Below are 25,098 nucleotides of genomic sequence, written 5' to 3' on the forward strand. Positions count from 1 at the left end.
ACAGAACAATAACATCCATTCAGTGGGTGGCTTTTGAATTTGCAAGAGTGATGACTGTTGCATTCAGATTCAAATTAGCTTTACGCTGGAAGCACAACGGCCAATATGTGCCAGTGCGCACGTGGGCATGCATCTGGATGTGCACACGCGTGGGCACAGCTTTATAGTTAAGAATGAGGGAAGCTTTGCACTAGGACACTCGAACTCATAAACAAACACGTTGCTTTGATTCTTAAGTATTAGTCACAGAAAAGGAAAAACAAAACAAAAAGATCCAATGCAGTGGCTGGAATCAGTTCAGTTTCTTACAGAGGCAGCTGGGAATAAATCTCATCACATACGAAAACTAAGAGAAACAAGAAAACTGTTTACTTTGGAGAGACTGGTAGCTGGAAATGACAGCCAAATAATGAGAAAAGGTAGCAAGCGGTCAGTCTCAGCTAGAAGGCACCCAAAATAAGGCGAGCTCCAAAGATAGATGTCATATGAATGCCATAATTGATGATTAGTAATTGTATGTAGCTCCAACACTAGGATGTCTCCCACCCTCTATAAACAGCTTTGCTCATGAGTTGACTGTTCCCAAGGAACACGCTGTCAGCTTTCCCTGAGCAGTCATTAGCTCCCAAATGCTGCCTTACTAATTTTCTCTGAGGCGCAACGATTAGTCTGCATTTAACTTCACGGTTCAGAAAGAAAAATAAAGAAGAGCTATTATCATACATTAGCCATTTCTTATTTTATAAACATACTATTTGTATACTGGCAAATGCTATATAAAAATGGGAACAGTCTTCGTAAGTTATTTTAAAGATATTGAATATATTTGTATTAATGACATAACAATGTAAGAATTGGGTACTGCGTAAGTTCACTTTTGAGCCAAGAAACTGCATTCCATGAAAACGCAAAGGGATCTCTGGGTGAATCAGTTATTTAAATGTGAGATTTCTGGAAAACGTGGCTAGAAGTAATTACCAAATGACACTAAGTGATACAGAGATATATAGCAGGAAATAAAAATTGAAGTAATTTTAGAAAATTAAGTAATCAGGTGTTAGCATTATTTTAGCAGAAGATGTCATAATACATGTTGTTAGATACTCAACAAGGCAGAGCTCTAACATTACAAAACTGACCTAATACTACAGATTCACAGTAATTGCCATGTAACTGCCTTTCATTTATCAAGCTTTAAGTAAATTCTAAGTGTTTATTTGACACTGCTTAAAAAAGTTCAACCAGTATAGCTAAGTATGGTACCTATATTAGGAGAAAAGAGAAGTCATTGCAAAAAGGTGCAAAAAATATCCAATGGACTTCAAAAGCATTCTAGCAAATATAATCCAGCGATAAGTGGCAATTTATAGCTTAGAGAGAATTTAAAACTATCTATTATATATGTGAAGATAGGTGCTCATTTGTGTAACCATTTGATTTCTGCATTTTCTGTTAGGGAAACATATTAACAGATAACACAGAGTTTTTTGTTTTGACTAGACTTTGTTGGGGCTTGGATTTGTAATTCTGAGCCGTAATGGATTTGTGTTTTGAGAGGGAAAGAAATTGCCTTCAGATGAAGCTGTTCCTATTGCAGCAAAAGTTGTATTCTTTTACACGTCTCTTCACACAATGTTTCTACGCACTCTTCAAAATTTACTTAGGTTTTCAGCTAGATGTGCGAGTGAAGGATACGATCTGAGTAAATAAAGCGAAGTGTCATATGACAAGGCATGAAGACTAAAATGGGGGATTAAAAATGAGCCGAAGAATGGAGCCTGTCCAGAAAAGGCAGCATTTTCCAGCTGTGTAAGTAATTTAAAGCTTGTGCCTTCAAAATGCTTAGTGGTACAAATTTTATTTCTACATTGCTGGTAGATCCACCAAAGTTAACTTGGTTTCACTGTAGTTAGATTATATTTGTCTTCTAAGTGAAACTAGAAAATGCTTTTTTTGAAGAATAAGGGTTATTGCTCTCAACTCTGAGAGACTGGGAGGAATCCAGTGAGGACCTGGTTAATGGTGTGGAAGCAGTCGGTTATTTTAAAAGATACGAGATAGTAAAATAAAAGCTGTGATGATACAGCAGCATGGAGGAAATGGAGACCAGGAGATGGGAGGTGAATTCTAAGACTTGAAGCTAAAGCAATTTTTAATTGAAAAATCAAAGGAGAAGGATGATTGGTATTTTTTGGTCGTGTTTTCAGGTTACAACCTGGTGGCCCTCGACCAGGATTAGGACTTACAACAATAAAACCAATTAGTATTTGGGAAAACAGGGAATGAAACGTTCATTCTGCACACTGTCAGCTGCAGCAGCCACCCAACCCGTTTGAGTTTCAGTTTGGCTTCATTTTCTCATGGGATCTGGGAGATCTGGCCAGTTCTGCACCATTGTCCCTTGTAAGACATATGGCCAGTAAGGAGCATGTGAGAAAGGAATTTCAATCACCCTCATGCTAGCTAGTAGAAAAAAGTCACACTCGGCAGAAAAACTCCGATCCTCGGGGGCTCCTGAAGGTGTTGCGAGCCTCAACACAACCTGCCAAGTGGGCCTGAACCTCGCAGATACAAACTAGCTCTACACACTGTGGAAAAGAAGAGTCTTTTGGTTAAGAAACAGTAACCAAAATATGAGGGTTCATGTGATTTATGGATAATATCAAACCTCATCTACCCCAGGTATTATCTAGAAAGTCAGTTACACATAACTGTTGATTTTGAATGCAGGACACCAAAGGAAAGCAACAATATGTTTCTCACTACTTAAACAGTGTAAAATAACATACAGCTTTTTTTTTTTTTTTCTTCCTGATGTTGTTCTGTAAATGACCTGGGGAGGATTATGTAAAGTACAAAAGGTTATACAGAGAATCTGTAACATCCCTAAACAATAAACCAGGAAAATATCCCAATAATAACTGATAAGTAAGTCACAGTTCCTAAGTTTGAATCCACAGAGTACTGCACATCATCTTACACTTTATATAACCCAGTACCTGAAAGAATGGCAACTTGGAAATAAATAACAATGACGTATGATCCTGCTGGAGATGCAACACAAATTAAAATTTGGCTTCAGTCTTTTTTTGTAGGAGAATGAGGAGGAGGTTCTTAAAGCTATTTCCAAATCTACAACTGCCATTAAAAATTACGTTTATAAAATCCTAGCAGAAGTTGTGCTTTGCAGGCACACTATGTAAAATAAGAGAAAAAAAAACTTTAAATGGGTTCCAGTGAAAGTATTATTAAGATACTAACCACTACTAATATCTATTCAAGAATTCATAAGTGTATGTTCAGAAGAACAGAAAAGCAAATGATATTTTCCCTCGAATTCTATATAAGTAGCGATAAAGTGGCACATAGCTGTTTCAGGCATATTTACCTACTTTGATAAGAAATAAATCTAGTTTGTTTATAACCAGTAACTTGGTCACATTCTCACTGAAGTCATTACCCAAATCAACCTAGGAACTGATTTTTACCCATTACACCTGCTGCTTCAAGCTAAGGAGAGTGAAAAGTGAAAATGGGCTGTTGTTATAATCCTGGGAGAAGAATCTGGAGAAAGGTTTGGGAGCTGCTACTTTAAACACAGACTTCCCCTATGCAACATTATGTTTTCCATAGAAAGCAAAATAATGAATTTAGATCCATTATTCTTTGCTTCGTCAGAGGACTCTGTGAAGTTTCAGCGTGGGGAAAATAACTTGTAATAACTAGCATGTTATAGAATGTTTTCGCTGTTTATTCACAAGCAAACAACCTCTGCTGAATACATTCAGGGGATTCTCACATGAATAGCTGGTTTTTGCATTTGCAGCGATCCCTAGTGGGACCCTCTGGCTGCCTACTGTCTTGCAAGACAGAATTCCTGAACTCTGAGTAAATTGCTAGGAAGATCTGATCTCTTCTAACTTCAGAGTTTCACCCTATGTATCAAATGCTCCAGTTCTTCTCCTAAAAAACACAGCTGTCTTGGAGACAAACATGACTTTTGACATAACTGGGGCCCATCCCACAAAGCAACTCGAAGATCAAGATAAGGAGCGCAGGCTGGATCCAATAATAACGTAGGAGCCAGTGTTGTCTGTGGAGCACAGGAGTGATGTAGCTTCTCTTCCCTTTTAATGATATCTAACAGACCTCTAACTTTCATTAAAATCTGCAAAAGGAACTCATGAGGTCTGGCAACTTTTGCTAGAATTGCTTAAAGCCTTAAATATCACCAGTTTTGAACTTACCCCAACTCTGAAAAGGACTATATAGTTGGGGGTGTCTTATCCCTAAGGAAGGTCAAAACCTCATGAAATCTGAGGAAAACATGGGGGATGGAGTGGAGTAGAAGAGAGAGCATTGGACCTCAGACTTATTACTGAAATATTAGCCAAACCAGCGAGACTTACAGGAATCAGAGTGAAAGTTAAAAGGGAAAGGTTAGGTTCCCTGAAATGTAGAAGATCCGGGCTGGGAAAAAACAAAGGAAGGAAGGAGCTTTAAGTTAAGCCAAACAGTTAGAGGGACGCCATCAATAGCTGATAAATCCAAATCCTTGGTGTGCTATAGCAGTTTTCGTAACATGAAAAAGTTGAACAATTTTTAATTATAGTCTATAGTAGCTTCATTAATATTAAAATGAATTCTAAATGTAAATAAAGCATTATATAACTATCTGCTACGAGAAAAATAACTTATTTTAGGTATATATTTGTGTTAAATAATTCAAATGGACAATTACTGCATCTCTCACTATGCTTAATTAGCAAAAGAAAAATGGAGAATTTTATTGATGTGAATGTGAAAGAAATACAATCCTTTTAAAACTATTTATTTTCATTTAACTGAACTGCCTTGCCATACTAAAAAAACATTTTGCAGAGGTTAAATAAAGTATTTCATGGCAACCGCTGCTTCTTAGTGCCTGTGTAACAAGAAACATGAGCCAGCCGAAGTTGTGCAAGTTGGTTTTCTTTCCCAGTAAGAGAATGTGGTATCTAAGACCTTGTCCTAACTCATTTTATCCCCAAGAGTAAGTCAAGTAAGTCAAGTATGAACTAATGCCTGGAGGGAAGTCCCTGACTCCAGAAGTATGGATTATTTCACATTTATCTTACAATCTGCTCTCAGAGTTCTTAAAATTCACTAACGTGGCAAGTTGGGAATTATCATGAGAAATGAAATAATTTCATAACTATGAAGTCATCTAGCATTCCATGAATATGACACTTTGAGGGTTTGTCCATGCTTGGGCATTATTCTGACCTTTGGATAATAAGCTGTTAGATAGTTTTGCATGGAAACAATTAGAAAGGTGCCATAGCATAATAGGGACAACCTGATGTCTTAATTGAGTTGTCGTTTTCATTTCAAGGATTTGTATAAATCATTGAAAAAATTTACATGACAACATTTGTAATAATATTTAAACAAACTTACTTTGTATGATCTAAAATGACAAAGGATTGTGCTGTTTAGACTGTTTAGATGAACTGCCTTTCTGAAGCATGCTAAACTTAGTGATTTGTATTTAACATTAACCAAATGAACAAGGCTTATAGATGAATGCCAAGTTTCTCCGACCTTTGTAAAGAAAATTTGCTTCTGTTTCAACAGTGTGAGGAAAGCCTGTGCTTCCATATGTTTTCAGTGAAATTACCTCAGTGCTATTTTTTAGTCTCTAAATTTCCAGCAAAAGATGGCTGTTGAAAAATGTTAAAAGAGCAGAAATATTCTTGAAATTATTCCAAGGGCTGGGACAAGGGAGGTACAGCCCCCCCATCCCTATTAGAAGGGCCTGCTGGCCAGCAACGTGGTTGAGTCAGGAGGAGCGAGCTATTTGCTTCCCCATCTCCTGGGATGTGGGAATCCAACATGACTGTTTATCAGCCCAGTTCTTCAGTGAATCTGAATCTGATCAGAGCTAAACACAATGGGGAAACCCTTTGACATCACCAACTTTCAGCTGAAGAATGAATATCTGAAAAATGAATCTGATGTTCCTACTGTCACCTCACCCACTCCCTAATGTGTGATTTGGTTTTCAGCTGGACTTTTCCACCTTTCATCCTGCACTTTTTCATTTAATAAGAAAGTTACATAATGGCCATGAAAACTGAATGTTTTGCACAGCTCAAGTCTGTGACTGAAAGGACAAGCTAAAGATCAATGTTTAAATCTTTTAAGTTCTCCAAGTGTTGCATGGCTAATGCCATATATTGTGCTGGTGGTCTTCAGCAGCTCGGCTGCAAATGACAGAAAGTATCACTAACAATTTTAACTCTTATCATTTTGCTTGAGATAATCCTTGTTTTCAAAACACTTTCCTGTTTGCACCATTATCGGAAGTACACTATTATTAGAAATACACCGTAATGAGAACTACGCCATTAGCAGAATGATGGTCAAAAAGAGGATTCTGTCAACTAAGTAATTTTATATAAGTAATCAGTAAATGGATAAGAAAAATTGTTAAGAGGAAAGTCTTTCTTGGTTCTGGTTTTTTTTTTTATAATTGCTTTAAGCATTTCCTTCTCCTTCCATGTATTTATGAAAAGGTTTAAAGATTTTTTGAGTAGTTGCTACAAAAGCAAATGGTAATTGGTTATGAAATATGGGTCACATGTAGTTAGCTTTCTGCAAGTCTAGTTGTTCTTTCTCCCTCACACAACCGGAGGGAGTTATGTCAATTGTAACCCAAATGTGAGTACTGTCACCTGATGAGTAGGGACCCTGTCTCAAAACCTGACACAGAGCATAGTCACACATCTGGGTTGCTCGCTTGTGGGCTGGGGCATCAAAGGCATTTTGCTTGTATGAGAAAACTACACCCTTTTTGAAAATGCGACAAGGGACGTACAGTACTCCAGTGTCTCTACGTCTCCAAAGGTCCCCCTCTGTGCACTATTACACCAGCGCACACAGTTTATAACAACTCCTCTGTTGCTGGGGTGAGACGGTCCTTTATTAGCCTGCCTTCCTCTTAACTTACGCCTTGACTTCAGAGTCAACTGCAACTGTTTACTCTGGCTGAATTTGCTCTGCACAGATTACCGCATTCATGTAAAATTCAGTAGTTTTGCATATCCACCAACTGACATGTGAACAAAAAACACAGTAAATTTGCCATCCCAGTGAAACTTGAAATTTGTCAGCAGTGAAACTGGGCACAGCTCCTGTTTAGAATTACCATCCAAACTTTACCTTCTTTCTGACATGCTAAGGCTGCTATTTTCCAAGGCTCTCAAGGAGTTAGGAACCCCCATCCACTACACTTCTCCTAGGACCTAGGATCTAGCAGCACAGGACTGCTGCTCAGCAAGTGGGGTGGCACAGGTCTCTAGTCTCCCACTCAGCAGGAGCTGGGGATATATATTAAAAAGACAGAAGAAATGGCTTTGCTGTCTCATAAACACTTTTTTTTTTTTTTTAGATTTAAATTCTTGCCCTATCTTGACTAAAGATGAAAAGGTCGTTTTTCACCACCACTCAAGAAAACCAACAACATGGTTTCATTGAAATATTTAATTTCATTGTCAGTGTTTATCCTTAAAAAAAACACCCAAGAAACAGAAACTGCATTATTTAAACTATATAAGTGGGGTGTTTCTGACCATTTCAAATCTTTTTTAATGCAAGCACATGCTGAGTTGAGAGATTTGTCCAGTTTGACCCTGTTCTGCAAACAATTTCAGTGAACAGATGCTTCTGGTAAAAACAATTCATTAAAAAAATTCCCCAAACCTCTAATGTACATCACAGAAAACAGACACTGATCACTTAGTTATAAAAACCTGGCAAGCGATCTTCTTTTGCTTTTTTTCAGAAGCTTCAGTTTCCACAACCGCTCAGTTTTACAGAAAGCGGTCGTGCACATCCAGTTCTACCCTCGAGTAACTTCTAAACACTTCTGGCTTTCCTCAGTCTTTGTTTACCTTTTCTCTGTGATGCAGCCCCAGTGTGCAGCTCCTGAAAGCACTGGAGCATTAGAGATAGTCAAAACCATAGAGAAATTTGAAGTATCAATGCATAAAGCCACCAGTCAGCTTTAGCAATTGCTGCATTTGAAGGGCTGTTTCTGACATACCTGCGGGGACTTGTGAGAGCGCCAGCTGTACTGGTGACTGCGGAGACTAGCCAGCAAAATATTTTCATCAGTATCCACCTGGCCAAACCGCAGTGTCTCTTGTGTGTCATTACAGATCACAAAATGGCTGAAGACCAATTCCTCTGCCTCAGGGCATTGGTTCTGAAAGGAAAGGGATATGAAAGCCAGTAAGCATCAGATTAATTGCAAAACATTTGGCAGCTGTCTGCCCAGTGGTGACTGTTACAACACAGAAATGCTTCAAGATCTCTGGCCATTAGCTTTGGTCTCATAGTACTCTACTCTCTGCAAAAACTAGTGGTTGGGTTGACAAAATGCATCCTAAGACCTAACATATTTTACTTTATGTTTCTGCAATGCAAATCTTAAAGGTTTAAAACTACAATAAAACCTAGATTTCCTAACTTACGTAAAAGACTTAAATGAAATTACATTCATTTGGAAATGACACATCACATAGGGCAGGCGGGACACTACAGGCTGAGCAGAGGCATGAAGAGGTTTCTCCATGCTTGACAACTGATCTCTCAGGCCAACAGGCTGCACTTCCTCTTCCCCAGCCGCTGCTTCTACTTTGAAACGTTGCTGTGGGCCAGCAGCAGAAGACCCTCTCTCTCCTGATACCACAACACTTAAAAAAAATAACTAAAGAAAAAGCAGGAGACATGGGCAGAGTATTTTCACAGCTCCATGAGACTCATTTGAAAATGCATCATGCAATCTGACAGTCTAATAGAAAAAATCTAAAACTATCATGGGTTTTTAAAGTATTTTAGATTTCACAATACTTTTTTTTTTTTTGCCTGCTGCATCCTTCCATCCCTCTCTTTCTGCTTTTCACCTGGCTGCTTGTCACTCTGTTGACACAATGAGACTATACAACAGTCATAAAAACTACCAGAGCTACAGGTCTTCCGCCCCTGAAGGCACAAACTATAATCCCCTATATGGGAGAGGTCAAAGTGTGACCGACAATTTGATGTGGAGATTCTCTCTCACATATTTCTGTTCTAGTCACTACTGGGCTGGCACCTTCCACTTACAAGCAACTATCTAGCAACCATAATAACTACTCCAAGAAAGCAACATTTAGATAGTCTTCATGCAATTAATGGGTATAACACAAAGAATTCATCTTCCTGCACTTTTCGTTACCTCTTTTTGACCCGTCTTTCCTAGCACACACTTTTGACAATGCTTTATTGCTGGTTGGTTCCCTTTTCCCCACAATATAGCCCAGCTGCTCTGTTCTCATCCTTTCTTCTCATGACGTTTTCTCTAACTTATGGGACCTCCATGGTCTTTGAGAGCTGATTCTGTTTCCCCTCCTTGCTCTCAGTGGACCTTTTAAACGGACATAATGAAGCCAGCACCTCCTCTGTCTATGATCATACAGGTCTCTAGTTCTTTGATAACAATGTGCCTGGAAACCTGCAGAAATTCAGAGATCAAACAAGAGAGAGAAAAATATTTCCTCATAGATCCCTATGGATCCTTAAGTTATCCATGAAAAACAGTTTGGTACGCTGCTTGTAGCACATTGCTGGGTGATACACGTGGAACAGATTTTCTGAAAAGTGAAGTGTGCGAGGTATGTCTGATTTAGCATCCTTGAATGCGTGTTCACTACCATCATTAACTTCACAAGAACCTAATGTGCAGGTTGTGATTCCTTTTGTGACCGAATGTCAGAGTGGTTCGTTGGGAGTGTTTGTGCAAAAAATTATTCACCCTAGGAGTATTTAAGCATGAGAATATTTAGATTAAAGCTTCTCTCCAAATCTCATGAATTCTTCTGCATAAGATCAGGTACCTTCTGTGAAACAAGAGTCAGGCGAGCATAACCAAAATCTCACTTTTTCAAAGCAGTAAAACTCATTACAGAGCAATATGTCTGTATTGCATTCAGTAGCAGATCTGGGTAGGCTAAAGGCTGACATTTACAGTGCCACTTCAGAGTGCATAGTTTATTTTGGCATTTTCTAGTGGTGGATCTATGACTTTTTACTGTCAAGCTGCCATACCCACATACCCATAAGTCTACCACAAATACATATATTTTCCTGTTACAGCTTTGCAAAATGTTCATTTTAAAAGAGAGAATTTACTATCCACAGAGCTCAGCATGTTGTTATATTCAAACCTAGATATATGCCCAGGGGAATTTAAGAAATTTTTTTTTAACTCCAATACATTTTCTTGCTGATAACACACAGACTGGAAGGACACCAGAAGACGATGAACTTCCCTATTTTTACCTGATTAAGTTATTTTCAAGTAAATTAACAGAAACTCTAAGTTCTTGCACTTTCCGGAGGGAAAAGAGAATCTAGCAAGCTTTTGGCATGCATAGAACTCCTAAATTGTACTGGGGGAATGTTATCCCATCAGGGATTACTAATAGACCTGCACACATTTTGGTACTGATGACTGACTGCCATTAATGATTTGTCTTAATGCTAGATTTGCTACTAGAATCCACTGCTTTTAACAGCAACGCTTCTCAAAGTTAAGCAAAAGAGGTATTTTAAACTCAATTTTATAGCAGGTCCAAAATTTTAACCAAGGAAACACCAAGATTTGAATAATAAGGTGTTGCTCCATTCTGCCACACTTAAGAGCGAGTTACTAGTGCCTCAATTCTTGATAATAACAGCTGACTAAAGGATCATCCAGGAAGCTTGGGGATGTTTTAGCTCAGTATGGCAACTACGCACTGCACAGGCAGAGTTCTAGGCAACTCTTATTCTCCTTACAGTAAACAAAGGAGATTTTTCCCGGACAGAGTACCACCTATGCTTCTTGGTCCCTGGAGAGCTGCAGCAGCTCCCTGCACCCATCACAGGGAACTGGATCCCAAATTCATTCCTTGAGTCTGACAGTAGAAGCTTCCAGGGTAAGCAGAAAGGGACAAAAAAAAAAAAAAAAAAAATCAGCAAAAGGATGGAGTGAGGAAATCTTGATTGATAAAAGAGAGGGTAGAGAAACCAGACATCATAAAAACAAATAGAACTGGGCCATTTGTGTGGCAAAGATGCTGAAGGGCTGAATGATGACTCCAGGAGCTGAAAACACCTAAGTGTGGATTAGGAAAAAAATTCCCTCTCTGAATTAAAACAGCAAATCAAAAGAATCCGCAAACGATCAACAGCCTGAATCAGATACAGATTAGGGTCAGTTCCTGGGGGACAATTTCCTGCCCCTCTTTAGATCATTTTTCAGCTGTTCTTTTCTCTCAGAGAAGCCTGGAAAGTGTTTCTCCTTTATTGGGCTTTCAGATATTTTGTGAATTCTATTCAGAGAGGGGAAAAACATCCAACATAATACTAGTCACCAGGCTTTCCCTGTCTCAGGACTTTCTGCTCACGTCTTGGCTCACAGCTATTTCAAAGCATTTCTGGATCTGGAAAAAACCCCCATAAAAGTCTAGGGGTCTTTATATGCACAAAGTTATTTTCTGTGTGCTTCACAAGCTACCGAAGACCTGTGCAAGCCTTCTCTTTCTCACACACGCATACACACATGCATACATACACACACTCTCTCTTGTACCTAGTAAAGTTTTTGGACAGAAAGTCTTTAGCAATTTCTTATCTCCCTCAAAGTTCCTCTAAGAGAAAAGAACATTTTCCTTCTGACTGTTTAAACTTTATTCTCATGGCAGTATCCTGACATTATCAGCTAGAAAGTTAAATCGAAGCTACATGCAAACTTTCTGTACTCTTTTCCTTTGTTATTTCTGCTTGTGGTAGAAAGATGGGGAAACTCCTGTGATCACAGATGTCATTTTGACTGATCCCAGCTCATTAAGAAAACTTACGCAACTGCCAACAGAAAGGTTAAGCACCATGCGGACCTCGAGGAAAAGAAGTTCTAATGGTTTAAAACAGGTTTAAACCAGAGCTTTTATAACTTCTGAGGAGTTTAGGAAAACATTTGCGGTGTGAGACCACAAAGGAGTATTTTTTTTCCCAGGAATACTCACTGGTACCATACCTGGGGAGATGTTTTCTCAGCTGACCCTGTGTCTCTAGGTATCACAAAGCACTAATGCTGTAAAACAACTTGTGAAAGCTTAAATGCCCAAATAAAGGGGAAAACCCCAACATCCTTCCCTGTGTATATTCACAGGAGACATGCATTTTCTCTCACTTGATACTCTGTATGCTATCATTAAATAATAAAAGTAAATTAATAACAATCTTGAAGTTCCCTGAGCAGTTATTTGATTATTAAAACCATTACTTTAGCTTTGCATTTAGATGTGCATTAGCCTGTTCCTGCTTGTATTTAAACAGGGATTTCAGATTAGACAGTGAAATATGTCAAAAAGGGAAACTGTTTTTAAAAAGTGCTAATCCTCTCAGATTTTCAGCATGTGACTATAAAGCAAGTTGTATGCCTAGTGTTTTTTAGGTTTAATCTACTTTCAAAATGTTCATCATTACTTAAACAAACAACAACAAAAAAAATCAGTCCATATCTAGAAAACAAAGCTACTGACAGAGGCTTCTGTTAATCCTGAACTCTTGACCTAAAGGTGCAGGGCCAAATTGTTTCATGCTTCATCCGTCTGTCCACTGACTGCAACATCACTTGGTTCAGATATTAATCCAGTAAAAAATATGTGGAGAATTCAAATAACTTTTCCTGCTTATTAAATTCATGCTTCTAGTTGGCAGCATTTATATTGTATTTTGTGTGAACAGCAAACATCAAACTGCTTATCATTAGGAAATTCATTCCCTCCCTGTGCAGTGCGTGCCACCCCCCCAATCTGGAGGTAAAGCCACATACAAAACATCTTGGTAACAATTAATTTAATAAGCCATTTTGAACCCACTTGTGTGTTAACTGTTCCCTAATTTCAAAGCGATGCAAGTTTTTAATCTTGAATACTCAGGGCTAGATACCCACCACATCAGAACATGGTGGCAAGTACCCTTGACATGAGAGGAAACGAGAAAATTACAGCAACAATTACAGAAGTATATCCTCCTGTGGCTCATGTTAACATTGCCAAATCCATGTATAAATCAGTACCAACTATTCATAAAATGTACCTGTCAGCAATATACTGTGCGACATATGGCTCTACTTAATCAAATATACAATTCCATTTTTTCAACTCAGAATATTCCTTCAAGGCACAGAGTAGTCAGTCAGTCATTCACACTGTGATGTGGTTTAAAACATTTAAATATTTATGCACCATATTTTATTTATATGTATAGCTATGTCTGAGAGATCTTCTTTTTTTCCATCCTAAGAGGAAACTGACCTTTCTGAAGGCCATTTTGCAGTAGTTGCCACACATGTCTTAGATGAGGGACTAGTACTAAGTCAGAAATATTTTGGGTTTAAACAGCCTACCAAGGACTCTCTTATACTTTCTATGTTTGTTTTTTATTAAAAGCATTGTTCAAAATATGACAAAAAACAGAAATTGGAGCTACAAAGATTTTTGTTCACATTGATATTTGAGCCAACTGTAAAGATTTAAATCACACTAGATCTTGTTTTATGAATGTCCTTTTGCAACAAGAAAACCATGGAATGCCCTTAAAAAAGAATTTTTTGATATAAAACAGATGTTTTATCCTTTTTTGGGGGCTTTGTTATTGTAGTGCCATGATAGGTAATTAATTCCCAGGCTCCACATAGGTCTTCAGGCAGACGAAGAGAATGATTTGATTTCAAGGCTATAGTGGAGTAAGGGAATTACAGGCCTTCGAGGGGTCATTGCAGAAGCAAGGTTCCTTACGCTGGAACTGGCTTCAGCCATTACTACTTCTTGCACAGAATGAAATGTGAAACTAGTGTTGAACTTCAATAAGGACAGAAATAGTAGCTGGAAACAATATGCTCTACCGCTCAGACTGAGCTGTGCTTACATAGCATGCACCACTCACCTTTTCATAAATTAATGGAATATTATGCATTTCAAGACCAAGATTCCGATTGTTCTGATATAAATCCATGTAGTTTCACTGAAACTCAAGCAGTTCTAGCTACATTTACCTTTACATAGAACATTCATTGTCTCCTAATTTTCACTGCTATCACGGAATCAATGTTTATTAGTAAAAAACACTTCTAGTGTAAATTAAAGCTTTTACATCTTGGAATATTTTTAATGAATGCAGTTGGCATTCTAATTTGCTATTAAATAAATCACAATAGCTACATTTTTTCTCACTATTGTATTTGCATACCTGCTGCCAAGCTTGAATTGCTGTATTTAGAGAATGAAGCGCATATTGGCCAAAGTTGATGAAAATGGGGTCCACCATTATCGTGCAGTCCAACAGCCTTTCCACTGTGCCGCAGGAAATAGCAATCTGCCCCCAGATTTTGAAAGGTTTCACAACACTCTGCATAGTCACATTTCGACACTCCAGAAGTTTACAGTACGCTTGAGTTGAAAACTGGATCTCCTGGAACATCGACTCATCGCTCCACCGACGAAGATACACATGAGGCTCATCGAAGGAAATTATCATGTATTCTAGTTCAGATGGCATGTTCTTATCAGATAAAAATGGCTGAAGAAACTTTGGTGGTGCTGAAAAGTAAAAGAACAAACAAGACTAGAACATCACCATTGCCACATTCTGTATGTTTTTGTAAATTGTGTTTTAACTGCTGTACATATGATGAAAACAAGTAAAATTCATAAAAGAGTTGACATTTCTGAAATTAATCCTGTTCATACTATTTATTATATGTAAAATAGAACTGTAATTAATTGCAGCTGCAAACAGAAAGTAGCTGCAAACCAAAATCTTTTCATGGTAAATAGATTAGCCAGCCAAACTGCTTTACCTACACACTGCACAATACTTCTGATTGCCACCTATTTGGAGCAGAGACCATATTTCTGTGAGAATTTTTGCTGTAGTAGATGTATATGATATTCCACATATAGGACATTACGAATACAATAAAAATTATCAATATAATATTTGCTGACATGTGACTGTGCGGTCTAACAGGTTCCATAACGAAAATTGTCTTTGCTGCAATTACAGAGAGTTCAAGACCACAAACCCACTGAGATGTGACATATTACCCCATAATACTAGAAATTAAACAAAAGAATATCCCAAGACTAAAGCATGAGAAATATATCATAAAAGAGATTTTATCGTGTTCACTGAAGCCTCAGTCCTGCAAAGTGCTGAGCACTGTGGCAAGAGACACTGCAAGGAAAGTACACCACTTGTGTAACATTAAGCATGCGAGTATTTCCATTGATGTTATTGTTTATGTTGCTGGAACTACTCACATGCTTAAAATTAGCATATGCTCAAGTGCTCTACAGATTTGGAAGCAAAACACTCATCACTTTCCAGGATCAAGCCCTATTATTCTACAAAAGTGTAATGGATACAGTAAGTTTTGGGCTCCCTTTGCATACAACATAGCACAATGGAGCCCCAAATCTCAAGGACTTTAGGTGCTATAACAAGAACAACAGCAGCATCAGCATAAACTCAGTCACTGTTGAAAAATGAAACAGCTGGGTTTGATTTTAATCTGATTTTTGCTTTTTTCCAGTACATGTAATTTTAAAGATCAAGCATCTGGAATTGGAGTGTAATAGTGAGGAAGATTATGTACTGATAGAGGTAGCTGATAGACAAGAAATAATTTGCTAGACGTTGAGTGTCAGTCTTGGTATGATTTGATAATGAAAATACTATAACACTTGCAGAAACACAAAAACTACTCACGAAGCTAGCTGTCCCTGTCAAAATTATCTAAGATATTTGCTCATCTTCCACGGAAAGCATTCCTGGCATTTGAAAATCAGACAATAATCTAAAGATCTCTTGGAATGTATTTGCCATTAATGCAATGACAGAGAGCACTGAACAAAACCAGATGTAGCTCCAAAAGTGATCGTAATTGAAATAACAGTTAATCTGCAGTTCTCAGAGCTCTTCCAAGGAATTCTTACTAAGGGTGTTGCAAAATCTTCAAATATTTTAATAGCGCTGTTAATATGCTGGAAAACTTAAAAGATCAAATTCATTCACTAAGATGGCTCAAAACTGAAGTGGCACCTGCTGTCACTAATCAGACCACGAAAATGGGACAGTTTCTACAGTTACCCATTCCAGAGGAAGGGGGCTGATCAGCCAGTCCCACTGCCTACCGTATGTAAGTCATCAGTTTTACCCTGAAGTCTGTACCACTGATGGCTGTTGGTGATAACTTATTTCAAGAATGCCCGTTTGAATGAGGAAATGGGGACTACAGAAAGCAAACCAGCCATTAAGCAGCACGTATGAACTATATGCTTTTATTATTCTACGTAAAGGTGTACATACCTGTGCCCAGCTGATCAAGATGATGGCAGAGGTGGACTTCCAAATAAGTAAATTGGGTCAACACACTTAGTGATGGCACAAACCAAGGAGTAAAACAGGAATCAACTCTGGTACAGGCTGCTAATGCTGTGGGGGTTACAAGCTGATCACACGCGCTTTGTGAGCCAGATTCACTTTCTGAGCTGTGGAAGGTAGATAACAAAGCAGAAGTTAGCACCTCCAGCATTTTATCGCTTTACAGTAGAACTTCATCATGTGCCATGTTGGTTTTCTGACACAGCCAACGTCACTGTTTTCTTTTAAGCGCTAATGTTAATGTACTTTTTCCCAAGCAGAATGTAGCAGACAGGACTGCAATCCAACAATGCTTTTATCACACCACACTTTCAATTTACAAACTGAAACACTTTAATCACAGAAGTGAAGCATATTTACAGAAAATAAAACCAAAATATATCAGGTATCTTTAATTGTTGAAATAGGTAAACAGAGTACATTAACATTATTATAGCTACAAGAATAAGCTGAAAAGTAATCTGGTCAAGAGAATGATTTTTTTCATTTTATTTTAAGGAAACCAACTCAGGACCATCGAACTACTACGCATAAACCCCGTCCCTGTAAGCTTTCTTTCCTTTGCCCTTCTCATTCTGCAGTCATCATTTAGAAAGAATCTCCGTGTGTTATAAGCTCAGCCTGGAGCCTTTTACTAGCACGTATTACAACATATTAACTAAACATTTAAAATGCCACCCCACTGATTTCTCTTTTTTTTCCTAGCCATGCTCCTGATGCCATGAATTTCCAAGCATTGTCTTTCAGTCTCTTGAGAGAAACTAACACTACATCACAATTCTATAGGTTGCTAAGATATCACTGAAGTACAAATAAACTTTCTAATTTAAGCCAAATCTATCCTTAATGTTCCTTATTCTTACTCCCTTTGCAGTTTGGCACTAAAAAGTTTTAGTTTAAAAGCATAGAATTGATTTAAGAAAACTAAGTCCATGTCCTCAGTCCAATACTGTTTTTATTTTGAAAATAGCAAAGGATTAACTAAGGTCAGCCTACTATTTTTATCAGAAAGTAACTAGCTTTTTTAAAGTACCGTGAATAGATTTCCACTGACATTTTAAAGATATTTGAAATTCAAACACAAGTTTAAATTTGATTATTGGCTTTCAAAGCAACATATCTTATGTTTTTAGGACCAAATTTTTCATCATTCTGTCTGTGTTACTGCAAAATTATGCACAAATATAGTAGGTATTCAAAATGTTCAGCTACAAATGCCTATAATTCCATGGATAGGTAAATTTATCAGTATTATTTTGTGTTATGGTAACTAGCTAGTATGGTAATTACACTTTGATATTCTGAATTAAGACTTAATTTGCACAAACAGGTATAACAATAACTGCAGTAAAAAGGAACGGCATTTATTTCTGAAATTTGAGGTTCGTTCTGAAATTATAGATTTCTTTTCCTCAGAAACCTATTACTTGAGTCACTAGATATGTTTTTTGGAGATGGATATTTTCATAAAATAAAAATAAACAACCCCCTCCAAATTCTTACTTAGTCAAATTTTATATGCCTGCTTTTTATTTATTGAGCATTTTAGGGCAATGGGACCTTTGTCATTTCTCACTCATAACCACAATGATTACAGGGCAACATGACATGCTTGATGCAGGAGGAAATGTGGCAGGAGCTTCACATCAGGGAAAGCATTTAAAGCATTTAGCCCTACTTTGCTCCAATTTTTCTGCCCCACAATCAGCAGACCAAGCGGAGGTAATCACAGAATCATATAATCGTTTTGGTTGGAAAAGACCTTTAAGATCATCAAGTCCAACCATTAACCTAGCACTGCCCAAGTTCAACCACTAATCTATGTCCCCAAGCACCACATCTACACATCTTTTAAATACCTCCAGGGATGGTGACTCAACCACTTCCCTGGGCAGCCTGTTCCAATGACTGACAACCTTTTTGGTGAAGAAATTTTTTCTAATATCCAATCTATATTCTGGAACTTAAAATGTTGGGAACAAAAAGATTCAAAACTACTTTTTGTTTCCTCATGGAGAGTCACCTTAGAAACCAAAAAGGTTTCTAAGAAACTGAAACGATTCCCTAACAAACTTCAGAGTCCAACCACATGCTTAAAAAACTAACCAGAGAGAAACAGCAAATAAGTGTGGGACAAGGTTGCTCCCTGTGACACAACTGGCCTTGCATCCCTTCCTGTGCTAGGGAGGGACAAGTGCTGGCAGTGGAGGACTGAGAGGAGCAGGACAATGTGAGCTAAACCATGTTTTAGAAGGGAAAGCCGCTCTACAGAGAGGAGATCACCTTCTAGAAATCCTCTGAAAAGAAATGCAATAAGGATTCTTTCATCACTGTTTGCCTATCTGCCCAGGCTTTGTTCAAGTGTTATTGTTTAATCTGTGAAGGAGTCCATTTGATTTTTACTCAACCAGAAGCCACATCCAGAATTACAGTCCCCATGTTGTTATGAAAATAAAAATACAGTAACAGTAAAATCCAGTTGCAGTACAAAATATTCTAAAAGCAGCATCCAAATTACTAAAGTATTACCTTAAAAAAGAACTGTAATAAGAGACCATAATATCATGAACAGTTTTTAAAGAGGGACTGTAGGCCTTACAATCACTACCATGACCCTCTGATTTTAAATTAAATCAAATCCCATTTAAGCTTTTTGCATAGGTAGATTTCCGTAACATGTTTAGCACGGCTACTTTCTCCTTTCACCTTGCATAAAGCACAGAAATCAAAGACACAGTCCTTCATCACATGCTATGCGCAAACAGAAAATAAAGCAGTGTTAGCTGAAAACTTCCTGTTAAGTCTTGGTGAACAGCAGTAGGAGCGTTAATATCAGAGGTAGATCTGATTGTGAAATCAAAATTTTTGCATCAAATGAATACAATATCAAAAAAGTCCCACATTCTCTTGGCTGCTTTGGAGCTACAAAATGCAGTGTGGACTGTCCATAACTTTTCAGCTGGGAGAACAGGAATAACCACCTTCTAATCCTTTGTGTTTGGTACAACATGCCACGGGATGGGTGTAGCAAAACTAGAGGAAATTCTAAATAAAACTGACCTGACTTTAATATAAAAAATTTATTATTATTATTATTTAATCCTGTGGAATATCAGAATTTTTAAAATGTAAAAAAACCCATTCAAAGTCATTATATATTATAGAGTATGATAGTTTCACATCATGCAAAGCAGTTCAAGTTAAATATATGGCAACTGGGATCAATGACTTAACAGTGACCTGCATTATTCTTGTTATTTTAAGAGTGGAATATTTAAACCGAAACTGCCATTTATGATGAAATCGCAACATGGGAAAATATCCACTGGGAAGAAGAAAGAGACTACTTAACTCATTTAATTTATGACTCAAATGCTGGTCTGAACCCAAATTGTTAGAGGTCAAAATCCAGTACATCATCTACTTTGAATAAAAGCTATAACAATTAGCAAGAAACATGACCATGATTCCTCACTTTAATTTTTAAAAAGTAGCAATTTAAGGCTTATTTAAAAGTTTTTGTACTTGTTTCATGGTTTGTATTTTAAGGCATTTTCAATTACTCTTTCACGTTAGTATGTCAGTAATTATAAAAATACTGTTTACATTACGTAGGAGATGCACAAACATGTAAAACATCTTGTAACATAATCCATTTAAACAAAGAACGATAAACCCCTCCCAAGAAAATCAGTGAGGGGCTTTAGTGTCTCACCAACCAACCAGAGCTTTAAATAAAAGTAATTTTGATTATAATTTGCTAGACCTGCAACACGACTAAATATGAGCCAGCAGTATGCCCAGGTGGCCAAGAAGGCCAACAGCATCCTGGCTTGTATCAGAAACAGTGTGGCCAGCAGGACTAGGGAAGTGAATGTCTCCCTGTACTCGGCGCTGGTGAGGCCCCACCTCGAGTACTGTGTTCAGTTTTGGGCCCCTCACTCCAAGAAAGACATTGAAGTGCTGGAGTGTGTCCAAAGAAAGGCAATGAAGCTGGTGAAGTGTCTAGAGCACAAGTCTTATGAGGAGCAGCTGAGGGAGCTGGGATTGTTTAGCCTGGAGAAAAGGAGGCTGAGGGGAGACCTGATTGCTCTCTACAACTACCTGAAAGGAGGTTGTAGCCAGGTGGGGGTTGGTCTCTTCTCCCAAGTAACAAGCGATAGGATGAGAGGAAATGGCCTCAAGTTGTGCCAGGGAAGGTTTAGATTGGATATTAGGAAAAATGTCTTCACCAAAAGCATTGTCAAGCACTGGAACAGGCTGCCCAGGGAAGCAGTTGAGTCACCATCCCTGGAGGTATTTAAAAGCTGTGTAGATGTGGTGCTTAGGGACATGTTTTAGTGGTGGACTTGGCAGTGTTAGGTTAACGGTTGGACTCAATGATCTTAGAGGTCTTTTCCAACCTAAATTATTCCATGATTCTACTCTACGAAAATGCAACCTACAAAAATAATTTATTCTATGATAATTTCCTTTTAATCCCCTATTTTAAGGTCTTCCATAAACAGTCATTTAAGCCATATATGATTCCTTCCACAGACACTGTACTAAATTCCCAAGGGGATGCTAAATTATCTCACTTAGAACTTCAGGTTTGTTCATTCATTGAATAAACATTCATAAATGTTCATTCAAACCTTATTCATTCATTGAATGAATGGTCTACAAAATTCTTAAAAATAAACAACATATACATATATACTATGTCCTTAACCAGATAGCTCCTTGATTTTTATACTTCTAATTACTTCCTGATCAATCTCAGAAAGAGCTTGCATACACAGGATTTGGATCATAACATCTTTGCATATTCCCATATTCATTATTGGTTGATATACTTCAGCCTGCCAGTTATTGCTCAGCATATCAGCTGGATCCACATCTTATCAAAAACCTTGTTGTTTTCCTGTCACATGAGCCACATAAGTTTCATACTTCATAACTGATGTTAGGAATCAATAATAAAGTACTTAAACCACAAGGGATCAGCTCTCTGGTATTATTAATTAGCATATCATAGAGGTTACCACAAAAAACCCCCTGCAGAATTTGAAGGAAAAAAATATTATCACTGAGCAGCAGCTGCATGCATATGGCAGCTGTTAGAGTCTGACCCAAAATACAAGATCAAACTATGAAAATAAACTTCAATAAGACTAAGCATTTTTATACTTTACAATTAATAGTGAATTAAATTTGCTAATCAATCATACAGTCACAGCATGTAATTAATGTCAAATCATCGTGACTCTCCAGGAAAACCGAGATTCAACTTTTATAGAGTCTTCACTTCTCACTCTCAGTCGCAGATCCTGCAGCCTTCAAGTTCCCTGGTCTAACACTCAGCACTGGCTTCAAGCATAGTTCCTTGTAGCTCTTCTCACAAGTCTATAAGATTTCATGTTAAACGCTTGCTTTAGGAATAAGCCTAACATTGAAATTTACTATGACATGGGGCAGTCTCTCTCTCAAAACCCAAAAAGCTTGGGATTTTTTGGTCAAGTAGAATCCAGAATAGATTTTAGGATGCTTGGTGACAAGAATATACCCATACTGATAGCAATGTTTGTTTGGCGAAGATAGAGCCACAATTTCAGCAGTTACTGCCAACATGGACTTCTTATGCTATTAGGGGTCTCGAAATGTTGGCCTTCTCTGCAGGCCCACAGTATCTGTCACCATCTCCTAAACAAGGCTTCCCTTTAGCAGAACGTGATCCTTTGGAGCTTAACCATCACCTTAAATTTGTTCTGTAGCTGTAACTATATGTATTTCAGTGCTTGTGAACTGTCTCAAAATCTCCAGGTCAGTGACATGTGACTGGCATGATTTGCTCTGTCTCCAAGAAAGAGACAGTATGGCTCAAACACCATAGGTCAAAGCCTCATCTCTGAGGAACAGCTGCTCTTTTTCTGACCCATTAAGTTTCTCTGAGAAGGATTACTCCAGGTTGGTCAGGACTACTTTCACATCAGTCCTTCCTGCAGTCATTGTTCAGAAAGCTTGTTTGAAGTTAGTATAAAGAGAGCTCAGTTTGAATTTCTATCTGAAACTGTGGCTGAGGCAGAGAATATTATCTTTTCTCTTCTCTGACTGAAATCGGAGGTTTTCCTCCTGTACTCCTCAGGTTTCTGGCTTCTGGATGGAGTTCAGCCTGACCTACATGAACCTTTAACTTTCCAGTCTACTGTTAGTTCATGTAGGTGTAAACTACACCTCTTAAAACTATTATAAATTCCTCAGGCCACTGAAAGTATCAGGAGTAGTGACTCTGCAGTCTCCATGCACATGCCAAAGGAACTGGCAGTTTGTAATACCTTCCCTTGACTTCCCTCCTTCTCCTCTGCTTACTGACCTTCAAATGCTTCAGTAGTGTGGCACATGGTTTTTGCTGCCTTCTTTCCTTTCCTGCTCTCCCTTTTCAGTGAACTGCTAATGCTTCAGTTTAATTCCTGTTCTTTCAGTTGTAGTTTCTGCTTTAGCTTTTTGTATACACACATAATCTGGAGGACATAGTGCTTGTAATAAGCAATTGTCTTCTGTGGACTCTTCTGGTACCTCAAGGCCATTAGGATATTTCTACCCTATTATAACTTGACACCCTGATACCACTGAGGATGGTCACTACCGTGGAGCAGGTCTGCAGCCTCCGAGCTGAAAATTCACAAGTTTAGACCTTCTAAGCAAGTGAATTCATGTTGTGCTGTAAAATGTTTCTGATGTTAATCACAGTCCAAACTGGTTTTGTATTTCTTTTTTTAATTATTTGTATTACATTTTAACCCTAGCCTCTTTCTGAACGGTTACAACTCATTAGCTTATCAGAGCTCCCTGAATGAAACATTGCATATAATGATGAACCCTGTTTGAGCAGAAAACAATAAACATGACTACAGTGCCAAATGCCTTGATGAAAAAAATATACTAAATTTCACTACTTCATTTTCAGTTCCCACCGAGTTCACATTTCTGTGGTGTTAAGCTGACCAGGAAGGCAATTTTGCCAAGGTCCCACATTCAAAGGAATTAACCTTGTCTAAAACACTTAACTTCTCAATGATGAAAATGCATTCTTTCACAATTAACATCAAGAAATCATTTCCAACCTGATACTATTAATGGAAACCAGATGTTTAATTTTCTTCATTGATTTTGTTAGCCATGTTCATATTTCCTGATTTCTCTGAATTCTGTAGCTTCACATAACATATATGTAGATGCTACATACTCATTCAAGCGTGTGTTCATACACAGGCAGCAACAATCAGTAAATACCATGATCCAACAGGGTCATTCTGGGTTTTCTGCTCTAACTATAAAATGTTAAGTAGGTCTTTGAAAGCAATTCCACTGCTGTTTGTGGAGAGAACTTGTAGTCATTTCTTCTTACTCTACGTATTAACCAAAACTGAATGAATGCAAATAGAGTGAATATCTGTCATTGTATATTGTTTCCAGCTGCAAACATAATGAAAAATGGATCCCCAGTGTTTGAAGACATCAATTAAATTTTTTTACTGTTAGCACAGTAAGCAAGCTGTATGAATAATATCGTAATGCTCTTGAAGTACTAAAGTTTTGTTTAATCTATTTAAAATAGACATTTGGCTTATTTTAGTCATTGATGTGCACTAAGGACAGAATAAAGGTGGTGTATGGGGGGGTGCATGGAAGAAGAATGTTTACTACTATGTTATACGATGGATTGCACCTCAGCCTTCATTTGTTAACGAATTTTACTAATTTTACTGCCTTGTGCAGCTAAGAGGTTACAGGATATGGCCTGTTTGTCTTCACTTTTCAGTAATCCTTGTGTTCGGAAAAATGATGAATGCGATGCTGCCAGGCTGCTTACAAATCTGAGAGAGCGCTCTTTTTGTGCACAATCCATGCCCTTGCGTGAAGGTGAACTACAGTCTGAAGCTCATTTAAGACCAGCTACTCTTATCGCATATGAAAACAGTATCTTATTTCCTAAGTCTCTTGAAAAAGATCTCTCAAGAGTGTAGCATTAAATTTCTGCTTTTCTGTCCTCCTTTAAAATTACCTTTGGTCATCAGCCACATTCTGATTGCTGTTCAGGACAATCCTCCACAGATCGGAGGCTATGAGCTCTTTCTGATCATTCACAAGGTTGATACTGGGCAGTTGTAGTTCACAGACTTTGCTTTCTGATAGACTGAATTCCCGGAATGCAACAAATGATTTCTGAAGCTCATCCCAGTACTCCAAGCTGCAAGGAATCTGTGATAAAAGGGACAAGGCATAATTACTTTATGCTTGATTGCAAATATAATGGGATTTACTGTACACGCTAAAAGTGCAAAACTAACTAAACTAAAAAAAAAAAAGCTGTCATATAGAAAATCAGAATTGTAACCATTACTCAGATTCTGTGCTGTCCTGACTTAAATTAAAATGTTTTTAGAACTTCAGACTTTCTCTTACTAGGTACAGAAATAGCTACTTGTTTCACAGTACCCAAGAATAACAAAGACAACTCAACTAACCATTATTTGTATTTTGCAGCCAAAAAAAATCCATCAGATGTCATCACATCATAGTATCAAGGACATTCTA

At 37.8% G+C, this 25,098-nt stretch overlaps 1 protein-coding gene across 6 annotated transcripts in view; it reads right to left on the minus strand.

The window, feature by feature from the left end:
* Positions 1-25,098, minus strand: part of VPS13B (vacuolar protein sorting 13 homolog B) — a 486,160-nt gene that overhangs the window by 43,763 nt on the left and 417,299 nt on the right. For all 6 annotated transcript variants that reach the window (XM_075743649.1, XM_075743646.1, XM_075743650.1 and 3 more), the window contains 4 exons: positions 24,566-24,762; positions 16,444-16,625; positions 14,323-14,672; positions 8,087-8,248 (listed from right to left, as the gene is read on the minus strand). In XM_075743649.1, coding sequence (XP_075599764.1) covers positions 8,087-8,248; positions 14,323-14,672; positions 16,444-16,625; positions 24,566-24,762 — 891 coding nt within the window. The remainder of the gene's footprint in view (positions 1-8,086; positions 8,249-14,322; positions 14,673-16,443; positions 16,626-24,565; positions 24,763-25,098) is intronic.

The sequence above is a fragment of the Balearica regulorum genome, chromosome 2 (genome assembly GCF_011004875.1).
Source record: "Balearica regulorum gibbericeps isolate bBalReg1 chromosome 2, bBalReg1.pri, whole genome shotgun sequence".
Taxonomy (NCBI): domain Eukaryota; kingdom Metazoa; phylum Chordata; class Aves; order Gruiformes; family Gruidae; genus Balearica; species Balearica regulorum.